This window comes from Alexandromys fortis, unplaced genomic scaffold, assembly GCF_014885135.2.
Source record: "Alexandromys fortis isolate MF-2015 unplaced genomic scaffold, M_Fortis_MF-2015_v1.1 scaffold_143, whole genome shotgun sequence".
Classification (NCBI taxonomy): Eukaryota; Metazoa; Chordata; class Mammalia; order Rodentia; family Cricetidae; genus Alexandromys; species Alexandromys fortis.
This window is the reverse complement of record NW_026068044.1, coordinates 2851613-2863851: the sequence shown is the minus strand read 5'-3', so window position 1 is coordinate 2863851 and position 12239 is coordinate 2851613. Positions and strand designations below refer to the sequence as shown.

The 12239-nt window shown below is 46.8% G+C and overlaps 1 protein-coding gene across 7 annotated transcripts in view; it reads right to left on the bottom strand.

Moving 5' to 3' along the window:
• Arhgap28 (Rho GTPase activating protein 28) overlaps positions 1 to 12239 on the bottom strand; it is a 162554-nt gene that overhangs the window by 25335 nt on the left and 124980 nt on the right. For all 7 annotated transcript variants that reach the window (XM_050166208.1, XM_050166215.1, XM_050166214.1 and 4 more), the window contains exons 6-9: positions 6840 to 6924; positions 4497 to 4639; positions 3449 to 3614; positions 3253 to 3344 (exon numbers count right to left, since the gene is read on the bottom strand). In XM_050166208.1, the coding sequence (XP_050022165.1) occupies positions 3253 to 3344; positions 3449 to 3614; positions 4497 to 4639; positions 6840 to 6924 (486 nt within the window). The remainder of the gene's footprint in view (positions 1 to 3252; positions 3345 to 3448; positions 3615 to 4496; positions 4640 to 6839; positions 6925 to 12239) is intronic.

Here is a 12239-nt window from a genome sequence, read left to right as displayed (position 1 = left end):
ATAACCTACTAAGTATGTATATATATATATATCAGATATATGAATGATTTCTGAAATGCTAATGGCCTCTCAACAAGGTCAATGTTCCCTCCAGTTGGCCAATGAGTGAATTCTCCATTTAGATCTATGCCATAGCTTCTCAAGTTTCCCTCTTAAACAAAGCACTGGCTCTACAGGGCATGTTCTCTTATCTACTATGATATTCCGCCAACGTGGCTCTTTCAGATCTGATCACTATTTCTCTTCTGCAGACCAACCAATAGGAAAAAAAAAGTAAATCAACTATGTCTACAGCCACACACACACCCTGGATGCACTCAATCCCTTCTAAATCTACTCTCATTAGTTGCAAAGACCCTGATTAAGACCTTAAAAGAATTCTAGAAGACTAACTGAGGCCTTGGAAATGTAAGAGTTAACTGCTCTCTTAGATTTTCATGGGGGTGATGACGGTGATGATGCTGGTAGTGGTGATGGATGATGTAATAATGGCAGCAGTGGTGGTGATGATGTTGATGGTGGTGATGATGTTGATGATAGAGATGATGTTGACAGTGGTGATGATACTGATGGTGGTGATGATGATGATGATAATGGTGATGATGTTGATGGTGGTGATGATACTGATGATGGTGATGATGATGTTGATGATAGTGGTGATGATGTTGATGGTGATAGTTATAGTAGTAGTGTAGGTGGTGATGGCGGTGGTTGCATTGGTGATGATGATGATGATTTTGATGACAGTGGTGGTAGAGGTGGTGATGGTAGTTGTAGTGGTGTCAGTGGTGATGGTGATGGTGGTACTGCTGTTGGCGGTAATGATGGTGGTGGTGAGGATAGCGGTGGTGGTGATGAGCTTTAACAGGAAGTCTCACTTCCAGTGTCCTTCTCGAAGGTCAAGCCCTGTTCTCAGTGCTTTGCACATAGTCACTCATTCAACCCTGACCTCCCAGTATTATTATTCCCTTGCTGCGGAGGCTGAGGCATGCGGAGGATAAGAAACCTTTCTACGTTCAGAAGGTGAGAGGAGGCTGCAACGGCACACTGCGGTGCTTGGGTTGCAATATTCTTCCAGGGATGGGGAAGGAAGGCGTACACGTGTCTAAGGAGAGCCTCTCATAGCAGTTGAGGGACTGCCTCAAATCGCCTTACGTGAGACACGCAACATAAAGCAATCAGAACGGCTGACTTTTACCGAGTGGAGAATGTGATACAAACCTACGGTTCGCTTAGCATTTAGTGAGTACTTCATAGTTAATGTTAGTTGCTAAGTTCTATGCTGGATTTTTACACCTGTAAGATATAAATTTATGCTAAATTCTTGCCACGGGTTTTTAAAGACTGTCTTCTTCAGAACCCATCCTCTACACGTAGGAGAAGGCACACCATGTGTGCTTTAACTTCAGAAGAGGAAGAACAGCCCAGCCACCAGGACCCTGGACTTGGCGCGCGCTGTGCTTCGCTCTTGTCCGCCTCTACCTCTTAAGTCATCTCATCTCCTGTGCCCCAGGTGCCTGGTCAGCAAGGGGGGAGATAAGAGGGCCTCTTGGGCTGCTCCCCACTGACTCCACAGGATAGGACATCACTGGCACAGCCCTTCCCTGGGGAGACTCCCCATGGATGGCCCCTGTGCAGAGATGACACCAGCATCTTCTGGCTGCCACTGCCCCCTTCCCTGCTCTATCACTGGCCAATTAATCACCAGACTTGAGGCAGCAGCTCAGTATGAGGCGCCGAGAGCCAAATTCAGGAAGAAAGAAGAGAGTGGAGGCGGAGCGCTAGGGTAGGGAAGCAACGCGTCTCCTCAGTCAGGGTTTCTGTGTATCATTTGCAATTTAGAACCCAGCAAGGTCTGGGGGAAAAGGCTGGGATTTTCATTGTGCCACCAGAGGTCACTGTTGAGCAAGTGTCTCCTGAAGTGTGCATGTTTCATTCAGCTGCTTGCCTGTGGGGCTGGAGGGTGGTTCAGAGCACACATTGCTTGTGTGGAGGGCCGGAGCTCAATTCCCAGCATCCTTGATAGGAAGGCTTACCACTGCTTGTAACTCAGCTCCAGGGGATCGAATGCCATCTTCCTATCTCAGGCACTCACACATCACACATATGTATGCATGCATAAATTTATGCATGCATTTATGCACATAAATTAAAGCAGCTAATTAGCAATCATAGAGATGCGGCTGAGAGGTCATAAAGTGAAAAAAAAAATCCTTTCACAAATGTTTCTGTCCTGACTGTATGTAATGAGTATAGTTACACCTGAAATCCTAGAAGAAGAAAGCCAACTTTTGACTTTATTAACCTGAGTTTTAGTCCAAAAAGTCCATAAAATGAATGACTGTGCACGCACCCGTACACATGCGCACGCGCGCGCACACACACACACACACTTGAACAACTTAACTTTCGATACATCCCAGGAAGCACTAGTATGTTCATCAAATAGGCCATTAATAATCACGTCTTTAAACAGAGCAATCAAAATTACAGGTAAACAGCCAGGCATAGTGGCACACGTCTTTAATCCCCAGCACTCAGGAGTTGGAGGCAGGAGGATCTCTGTGAGTTCCAGGCCAGTCTGGTGTACATAGTGAGTTCCGGGTCAGCCAAGACAACATAGTAAGAACCTGACTTGAGAAGAAAAAAAAGTCCGTGCAACCACGTGCACACGTGCAAGGCACACTGGAAGAAAGCTGAAGGCGGGGCCCTCCTGTCTTCCCTGACATCTTACGGCTGCACCACGTAAGGAGTTCCGCAGCGTTCCGCAAACACTCCTGGGTGGGACGTGACTCCTCTCTCGGGAGTCATGTGTCTGACACATGCGCCTCTGAGGTAGTGTAACTGGAAGACTTTAAGAGAGGAGCTCACGGGGAGACCTTTCCTGTACCCTTCCCATTCCTGACTTCCGATCTGACGGTGTGAACTTTCTCTCACACATGGTCCTGGCACTGAGCTGCCATCCGCTATGAGGGGGTACGGCCAAGATGGCTTTCACTGAGCGACACCATGCCGTTCAGAATCCTAGCCTTCCTACTTGTCATCTAAATCACGCCTGTTCCAGTGAGTACCATATCAGGCATTTTATTAGAGTAATAAAAAATGGATTAATTATAAAGGACAAATGATCTGCATTGCCTGTAGATAAACGGGCGTGTGCTGGGGCTAACGCTGCAAGGGCTCCACTGTCCTCAAGAGGAAGCACCCAGTGAGCTCGACCTCACGCTCCCCACCCTTCAGCATGGGACTCACTTTTTGTAACACCAGGGGAACTTTCACTTCAGGGTCCTTCTTCCGGTCATTGTCCAGGAGGACTGTAAGCGGCACTCCGAAAATTCCACTGTCTGCTGTGAAAACGGCCAAGAGAGGAAGAAAAAAAGCAAGCGTCAGACCACGTCCTTGTCTTCCTGGGCCAGCGTTGAGGCCGGCAGCCTGGCTCACTAGTTACCTCGGCCTTTCCCCCTCTCCGTTTTGTTTCTTTTCAGCGGTATCCCGAAAGCATCAAAGAAGGCGGTCAGTTCAATCAGAGAGAGATGGCGGATTTTCTTCATGTCTTCGGCAGACAGGTCTCCTGTTTCCGTCAACCCAAACCTGGTTTTCTGAACGATAAATTTCTGAAACACACAGGGAAGATATTTATTTTTGAAATCAAACAAAATCAGGACAGTCTAAATTTACACGATAAAACCTAGTGGGGAAAATATAACTCCGAGGAGCACCCTGCACCACAGGAACTGTGAGTGTGTGGGGGGAGGGGGGGCTAAGAACACAGGAAGACCACTGCTGTGCTAATCAGAAGCCCAACAGTGGCCCAAAAGGTAGGGCAGCATGACTGTCAAGGCTGTGGCATTGCCCACGCTGCAGCTGTGGCTGCAGCCTACCGCTTTTCCCCCTTCCTGTGTTTGTGTGCATGTGCGCATTTATATGTGTGAGTGTGGGCATGCATGTTATATGTTCTAGCAGGCAGCGGGAGGTCAGAAGACAGTCTCAGGCCTCAGTCCTTGCCTTCACCCTCCTTGAGATGGGCTTTCTAACCGCTGGCTGTCAAGAAGGCCACACTAGGTGGCCTAGAAAACTTGGGGCATTCTCTGGGTCCACCTCTTGTCTCACCATAGGAGCTCTGGGGTTGCAGATGAACTCTGCTTTGTCCATCATGACATGGTAATGGAGGTTCAGACTCGGGTCATCATTGTTTACATGGCAAGTGCTTCTAACCACTGAGCCATCCCCCCAACCCAGCAGCTGCCTTCCTGTGAGCCCTGTATATACCACTGTCCTGTAATCTGGGTTACATGTGGTATCTACACACACACACACACACACACACACACACACACACACACACACAATCTAGGTATATCCCAGGAGACATAGGGTGCTGGTGCCTGGCGTCCCCAATTCCTTTATGCACAAACAGAGACGAAAAGCAGTCCCCGCATTGGCACACGGAGCCTTCCTGGGAAGCCATCAGACTGACCGTAGAAGGTCTAACTTACAGTTAAGGCATAGTCTTCTTTCTTAATGTCTGACTTCTTCCATTTATTTCTGTTTGGGGCCTCTGTCACCATTTCTGAGTACGACACCTCAAAAGACAGCTCTTCAGCCTCTGGCGGAATGTTCTTTTCTAGATAGTCATCATCTAAAACAAAACAGGACAATAAAACAAGACACAAGAAATATAATACAGCGTGGAACCAGTCTGGGGCCACTGGCTGCCCAACAAACTACCCAGAACTTACAAGGTAGCCCATAGGCATGCCGGAGTGCCGAAATCTGGGGAACAGAGCCTGGTGACATGGTGCCGCTGACCTTCTCTACGGACACATTGCCACCAGCATCCAAACAACTGTCCAGTCTAACTTTTAAAGCTTTGAACTTTGATGTGTTATGAACGTTTCTGAAGACAAGCAGCAAGAGTCCTTTTCTCTGTATGCATCTGATACTGAAAGTAACATCTAGATCCGGCGTGACTTACTGGGAGCCCACAAGTTTAAAGAGGGGAAAAAAGCAGGGAATCTCCCTAGAACTCCTCTCTACTCTCACAAACACAAACCTTCTTCTTTTAAACATTTATCCAGAGTGGACCTCGCTGCTGGGCATGTAGGGTTATTCCAGATTTCTATAATTCCATACTGGTCTGACCTTGCAGGATGTACATTAAAAAAGTACCTGCCTGGGTGACAGTAACAGGAATGTCCCACAGGGGTGTTTTTCTCAAGCTAGGCTGGAAATTAAGGCAAATGATTCCTTGGTACAGACCAAGTCTAAGATTTTTTGAAACGACACTTTGTCTCTGACTGGTAAGCATTTTCATGTGCAAAGTAAAGAATTATCGGTCTACAAACAGGACATATTATTTCCTTCTGCTTTCTTCTTAGAGCCCTGACTCAAGGTCAAGGAGATCAAAATGACAGAAGGTGGAGTTAATCAGTAAGATTAATAAGAGACTTGCTTCCTTTGAATTGAAAAGCTGGGCGGAGAGCTTACCAGTGAGCGCATTGCAGTTCTGAATATGAACACTAGCCGAGATGTGAAACACAGCCAAGGGCTGCAGAGTGGACTTGGGAAATGGCAGAGGGAGGGTCATGCAGTTTTACTTCTTCAGAGGCAGGCTTGCACTCGGGACAGAGGGAAGGGGTTAAACAGCGCTCGGACTTTTGCGGATCTAGGATGGAGTCTTTGGAAAGTAACAACCAAGCAGGCAGATTCTCCAAGGCCCTGGGTCACTGCATGTGGGCGTCTGTCTCGGGTGCCATGGTTAGAACTAGGTCACAGGCAGTACACGGACTGATGGGAAGGGACTTCTGGCAGGTCTCTCCTCTTGTTTATTTTATTTTTAGCATCCACATTATTGAAAAACAATTTGCATGTCGGGCAATTCATCATTTGATGTATGAAGTCGATGGCTTTTAATGTCACAGCTGGGCAACCAGCACCATGATCAATTCTAGAACACTTCCATTAATTCCACGCTGCATCTGGACGTGAATGGTCAAAATATGGGCTCTGAATCCATAAATTGAGAACACTCATTTCTCAAAAAGATAGGAATCATAAAGACATGGCCCCGGGGCCGACCTTAAAACAGGAGGATCCCATTCTTAGTGTCTCAAGGCTGAAGCTCAGATGAGAGTCAGCTCTTAAGCTTGGCTGTCAGAAGCAGCTCAGGGTTAACGCACACTTCCTCAGGAACTGGGAGCCTTGGAGGAGGCTGCTTCTTGGCCTCCTTGTAACATCCGGTTATAGCATGGCGCTTGTGGGGAGGCCTAACTCAAAGCCACTGTCTGAGTGAGAAACTCCTACTTCCCATGCCAACATGTGAAGGAAAACTTTGTGTCTCATTTAGCTGGGCTACCATTGCCTGCTATAACAAAATGGGCCGTTTGGAGGCGAGGCAGGGAATGCCGGGAGCAAAAGAATCATGGCACATATATCGCTGGGTAGAGAGGCAAGGATGGGGAGAGATATACTGACAAGCGGCAGGGCACAGTGGGGTAGGATTACAAAGTTCTGAGTTACTATCGCCAAGCACGGGGACTGGAGAGGAGAATCTTGGATGTTTCAGAAACCTGCAAGAAAGGAACTGGGACGCTTTTGCCATGAAGAAATGATATGTGTTTAAGAGCTAGAGAAGTTCAGCCCGATACAGACATTATCCAACTGATGCGTTCATTGAAACATCACTACAGGTCCCTTGCCAATCAATCCTTTGCATACATTGATGGTGTTACACAATCAATGCACTAAATAATGAAAAAGAGACTCACTCCTAACTGTGCTGATGCCAGAGCCCAAAGGGGTTGGGACAGCATAAGCTCCCCAGGGGACAAGCCACTCACCACTCAAGGCACTCAGGACTGGCGGCTCAGCGTCTGCAGATCCATTGGTGTGAACGGGAATATCGGGGATAGCCTCAAGGATTGACTGCCAAGCAAATAAAAAGAGAGACAAAAGACGTTTCAACAAACACAGTGACGCTTCATCTCTTACTGTTTTGGTTATAAGCCTAGGTTTTAAGAGCTGAGCCATCTCTCTAGCTTGACCCTTCATCTCAATGGGATTTATGTTCGGCAATATACGAATAATTTTCACAAAGAGACTTGGAGGTCTCATAAGTGGTTGGCAGTGACCAGAGTTGTTTCCACCACTAGTTCAGATGGATGCCGCTTACCCAAGCTCCTCAGAGAACTCTGCTGGAGTACTCATAACTAACTCTTCCTTCCTTGTTCATATATTTATCTGCTTCCGCTAAGATGTAAAAACTAGAACGCTTGATGATATATTTGATAAATGCCACCTGCTAATCTGGATACATTCTATCTTACTTACGTCAGTTATATTGCTAATATTAATATATCAACTCTCTCCTTGTGAAATACGGAGTAAGAGCAACTAACAAAAAAGTGAACCATCTTCCCAGATGTGGTGGGTACCTGCCTGCAATCCCAGCTCTCAGGAGCAAGGCAGTGGCAGTGGCGGCAGTGAATTTACAGGTTAGCCTGGCCTACATAGTGGGTTCTAGGCCAGCCTGGTCTACATAGTGGGTTCTAGGCCAGCCTGGCCTACATAGTGGGTTCCAGGTTAGCCTGGTCTACATAGTGGGTTCTAGGCCAGCCTGGCCTACATAGTGGGTTCCAGGTTAGCCTGGTTTACACAGTAAGATCTTGTCTCAAAACAAATACACAAACAACAACGACAATAATAAAACTCTAAAATAATAAATTTTCTTTTATAATCCTATTTCCTTTCTTGGCTCCCTCCTCACAGGGAAATCCTGCCACTGCTCTGCACCCCGTTTGTGCCATCAGAAGCTGAGGTTTTTTTTTTTTTTTTTGGTTTTTCGAGACAGGGTTTCTCTGTGGCTTTGGAGCCTGTCCTGGAACTAGCTCTTGTAGACCAGGCTGGCCTCGAACTCCCAGAGATCCGCCTGCCTCTGCCTCCCGAGTGCTGGGATTAAAGGCGTGCGCCACCACCGCCCGGCCTGAGTATCTCTTTATAGAGTTCTGCGAAGTGAGTTTCTGCTCATGTCTGGAAGGGTACTCGCAATAAAAAAAAAAAAGGCATAGAAACTCTACCAAAAAAATTTACATGCAAGCTATATATTCTATATAAATTCTAATGTGGAGTTATTATCTGTGAACATGTGTGACTTCAAGAAACTGCCATTCTATCAAAACCTTTTCCATGCTATATCCACACAAAAAAAAATCCATCCCTTTCCCCAAAGACCGTGATGCTGGGCCTTTTATTTTCATATTTATTTAGCAATCACTGAACACCTGCACTGAAAGCCCCTTTATCACATGCTGCAGACTGCAGAGCAGAGTCTCACATTCTCAGCCTCGTGCTGTCTTTGGATTCCTGTTTTTATTTCAAGTGAGATTTTAAGTCTCTATAAGTTGTATAAAACACATGCAAATCGATGGCTGGCTGTTGAAATGCAGAGGCCTGTACACTGCGAATCCTAGATGAAAGGACAGAGGTGTCTAGGGTCACGGAGTTCAGGATCCAGTCACACTTCTGGTGGCTCTAAAACCTAACACCGCAGCACACACGCCCACGGCTACAGTTTTGATTGGACCTATCTTCCCAATGCCCACTTAGCGTGCTTGGCAAGTGGTGGACACTTTAACGAGTGGAGTCTGGTGGGCGGTTTTAGGTCACTGGGTACGTACGCCCAAGGGAGGCTGTGGAACAGACCACAACAAAGGGACAGTCTCCTGTGATAGCAGGGGAAGTCAGAGCGAGACTAATGGAGCTCCAGCGCCCAGCAGTGATCCGTAGGCAAGCATTGGCTCCTTGGATGACTGCAGGTATCAAAAGTGATGGATTATCCTTCTTATAACACAGGCTGACATTTGCATCTGGCTTATGCACACCTTCCTGACCACATTAGAGCACCCGGCATTGTGCACAGCACCTCGCAGCGTGACTGCCACAGGAATTGCCATTATACTGGATTACTGAGAAAAGTATGGCAAGAAAAAACATCTGGCCAGGCAGCGGTGGTGCACGCCTTTAATCCTGGCACTTGGGAGGAAGAGACAGATGGATCTCTGTAAGTATAAGGCCAGCCTAGTCTGCAGAGAGAGTTCTAGGACAGGCTCCAAAGCTACACAGAGAAACCCTGTTTTGAAAAACAAAACCAAAAAGGAAAGAAAGAAAAAAATAACATCTGTATGTGTTCACTACAAATGCAATTAAAATGTCTTCCATCTGTAGTTGGTGAGTCTGTGGTTGAAGAGATTCATTTCAATAAATACTGGATGATCATTTGATGTAATTCAACTTACAGTCTACAATAATGCAATTATGAGACTAGAGATCCAGAACAATGATCTGCATAATTATGAAAGATGAGAAGAAAAGTCCCAATGAGCCTTTTAAGAGGAAGGTATAACCTTTCTCTGAGTTCATCTAAAAAAAAAAAAACAACTTCTCAGAAGAAGAAGGAAGACTTGCATGTGAACATCACTCTAGCAGATTTCAAAGAGAGACCATTACAATATGGGGTTATAACTTGTGGTCACTTCAAACACACACACACACACACAAAAACAATAAAGATGTGGGTGAAAGGGTGCTGCACGAGAGAAGACTATTCTCTCAGACAAAAGGGACAAAATCGTGGGGTCTTGGAGCATGAAACACTAGAAACACTCAAGACTTCCAGCTGCAGTGGATTGGCCTCTGGAAAGTCAGAGATCTCCAATGCTCTCTCACTCACGTGACAGAAGCCCCACTTTAGAGAGACTCTAGCTGGTGAACCCCCAGTTTCTTATAGCAAAGAGCCAAGAGACTTAGGATGTAGTTACCTCACAGAGAAAGCTGGAGAGCACTTTCGATGCAGGTACAGTAATGGTTGAGTTGGCACCCCGGGGTAACCCTGGCAACTCCCATTTTAATGAAGATTTCCAAGGGAGAAAAACCCCTCCGAATAGCAACCCAAAGTAAGAGAATTTGGAGACTGCTGCCAGCGAGGTTGTTTCTAGACCCAATACTGCTTTATTTAGGCCGCTATCAATGTTATTTTCAGGGGAGAAAAAGACCCTTGAGTGATTAATTCATCCTGCACAGCTCCCCGATCCCCACGCGGGAGCAGGTTCTTTCTCTCACGTCACCCTCCTGCTCATCTCTTCAACCTAAGAGTCTTTGCGCAGACCATATGTGGTCGGTAAGATTTCTTTGACTCTATGCCTGGAAAGAATCGATGCTGTGGAAGCTAGCAGCAAAGAATGAAGAAAAGGAAAATGCATCGCTCTGACTGGTGACTGCGTTAGGTATTCATCCAACTTCACACTCGGCTTGGGGTGCCCTTCATCGCTGGCTTGCACGGGGCACTGGTGGCGGGATTAACGCTGTCTTGATGTAGTGAAGTGATTATATACAATGGTGGGTGCTCTCCTGTAAACCAGAGTGTTTCTGGGAGCTCTGCTAGAGCTTTAAGCAAGGCTTGCCCTTTGGATCCATGAGGTGCAGCTGTAGGAACGGTGGATCATGAGGGGGATAAAGCTAATGTTTGGGAGGTTACTCGGTGACTGCTTCAGGAATGAAGAAGATGCCCATGAGTGTCTGTACCAAAGAAGAAACTGCACTGAAGGACACAGCAACAAACAGTCCACGACCATGATCGCACCTCTGGGCCTCAGAGATGGGTATGAAGAGAGGAGAGGCAGAAGCAGTTGAGACTGATACGTAGGTATGGCCTGGGCACATGGGTACCACCCGGTGAAAGAGTAAGTAGAAGATGCTAGCTAAGGGCTGATTGGCATCATTGTGTAAGCCTTGTTGCAGGTAACCCTTTATGTAGACATCTAAATTTCCAAACAAGATCCCCTTATAATTGGGATGGATTTCAGGCGATCTCAAATTGTAGACGATGTTACTGCGCATATGTTCATATATATATATATATATATATATGAGTAACAACACCGCTTTTCTAAACAATGGACAACTCTCAGGGGTGGGTGATTCATGAACGTCAGTTATCGCGTTCCTCAAAACAGACTAAGAAACCGCTGCCCCGAGGGAATCTCTCCGGAGCATACACTGGGCGAACATCTGCCTTCCATCAATCTGGCATCAGAGAACCAGGACCTCATCCGAGAGGGGGTGGGTCTTCCACTGTCTTCTTTATTTCTCGCCTCTGCCCGAAAAGCAGCTCAGGGACTCTTGCGTGTGGACTCGCACTGACGGAAGCACAGGGGAAATGTCAAGGATTTTGGCTGTTGCTCAAGGCGGAGGGGCAGGAGAATCTGTGCAAAGAGAAAGCTGTGTGGGGGAGTCCTCAGGGGTCAGGCTGGGAATGAAGTTCTTCAGTGTTCCGCAGGAGCTTTCTCTCTTAGCCAGGAAACAAAGGTCCTTGGAGGTTACCGTGGGGGGGCAGAAGCCAACTCAGAGAGCTGCTGGAGACTATGTGGGGGAACGTTGTGAGCGGGGAGAGAAAGTTCACCGCTCCCTCCACACTTGATGCTGTAGAGTTCACTTTGATTTCCAGAAACAACTGTGTTAATTAGCAGAGCCCCCTTTAAACTTAGATGATTTGCTGTTGCTTTTGTAACGCTGGAGTGTGAGCCTAGGGCCTTGTGGATGCTAGGCAAGCAAGTGCTCTTCTTCTGAGCTAGACTCTAACCTTGTTTTTACCAGTTAATATTCATTATCGTTGTGGGAATGTGTATGCAAGGGCATGCGAGTCTGTTCATGGATTTGTATAAACATGAGGTCAGCCTTGGCTAGGTGCTCCTCAGGGGTCGTCCACCTGAGATCGGATCTCTCACTGGGACCTGGGGCTCAGAGATAGGCTAAACTAGCGGCCAGTGAGAACAGACATCTGCCTGTCTCTGACTCCCTGGTCCTGGGAAGAGAAGCGAGAGCCACCACACCTAGGTCCCTATGTGGGCACTGGGTACCGAACTAAAGTCCTCATGGTCACACAGTCAACTCTTTCTACACCTCCTCAGCTCCCCTTTTTTAAAATCTTTGGCATAGAGTCTCACTAGCCTGGAATTTGTTAACCCCCTGCCTTAGCCTTTCCTGTAGTTGAGAATACAAGCCTATCCCGCCAGGCTTGGAGGAAGGAAGATCTATTCATTCCTTAGTTCGAAGCATCCTTCTTACTTGTAAGACAGTTGGTTGGGTTGGCAGTAGCTATTGGTTTTGCAATCTTCATTCAAGTTTTCTTAATTTGTCTTGAAAAAAAAATCTCTTTCTTATTTTCCAGCATTGTTGTCTAACAT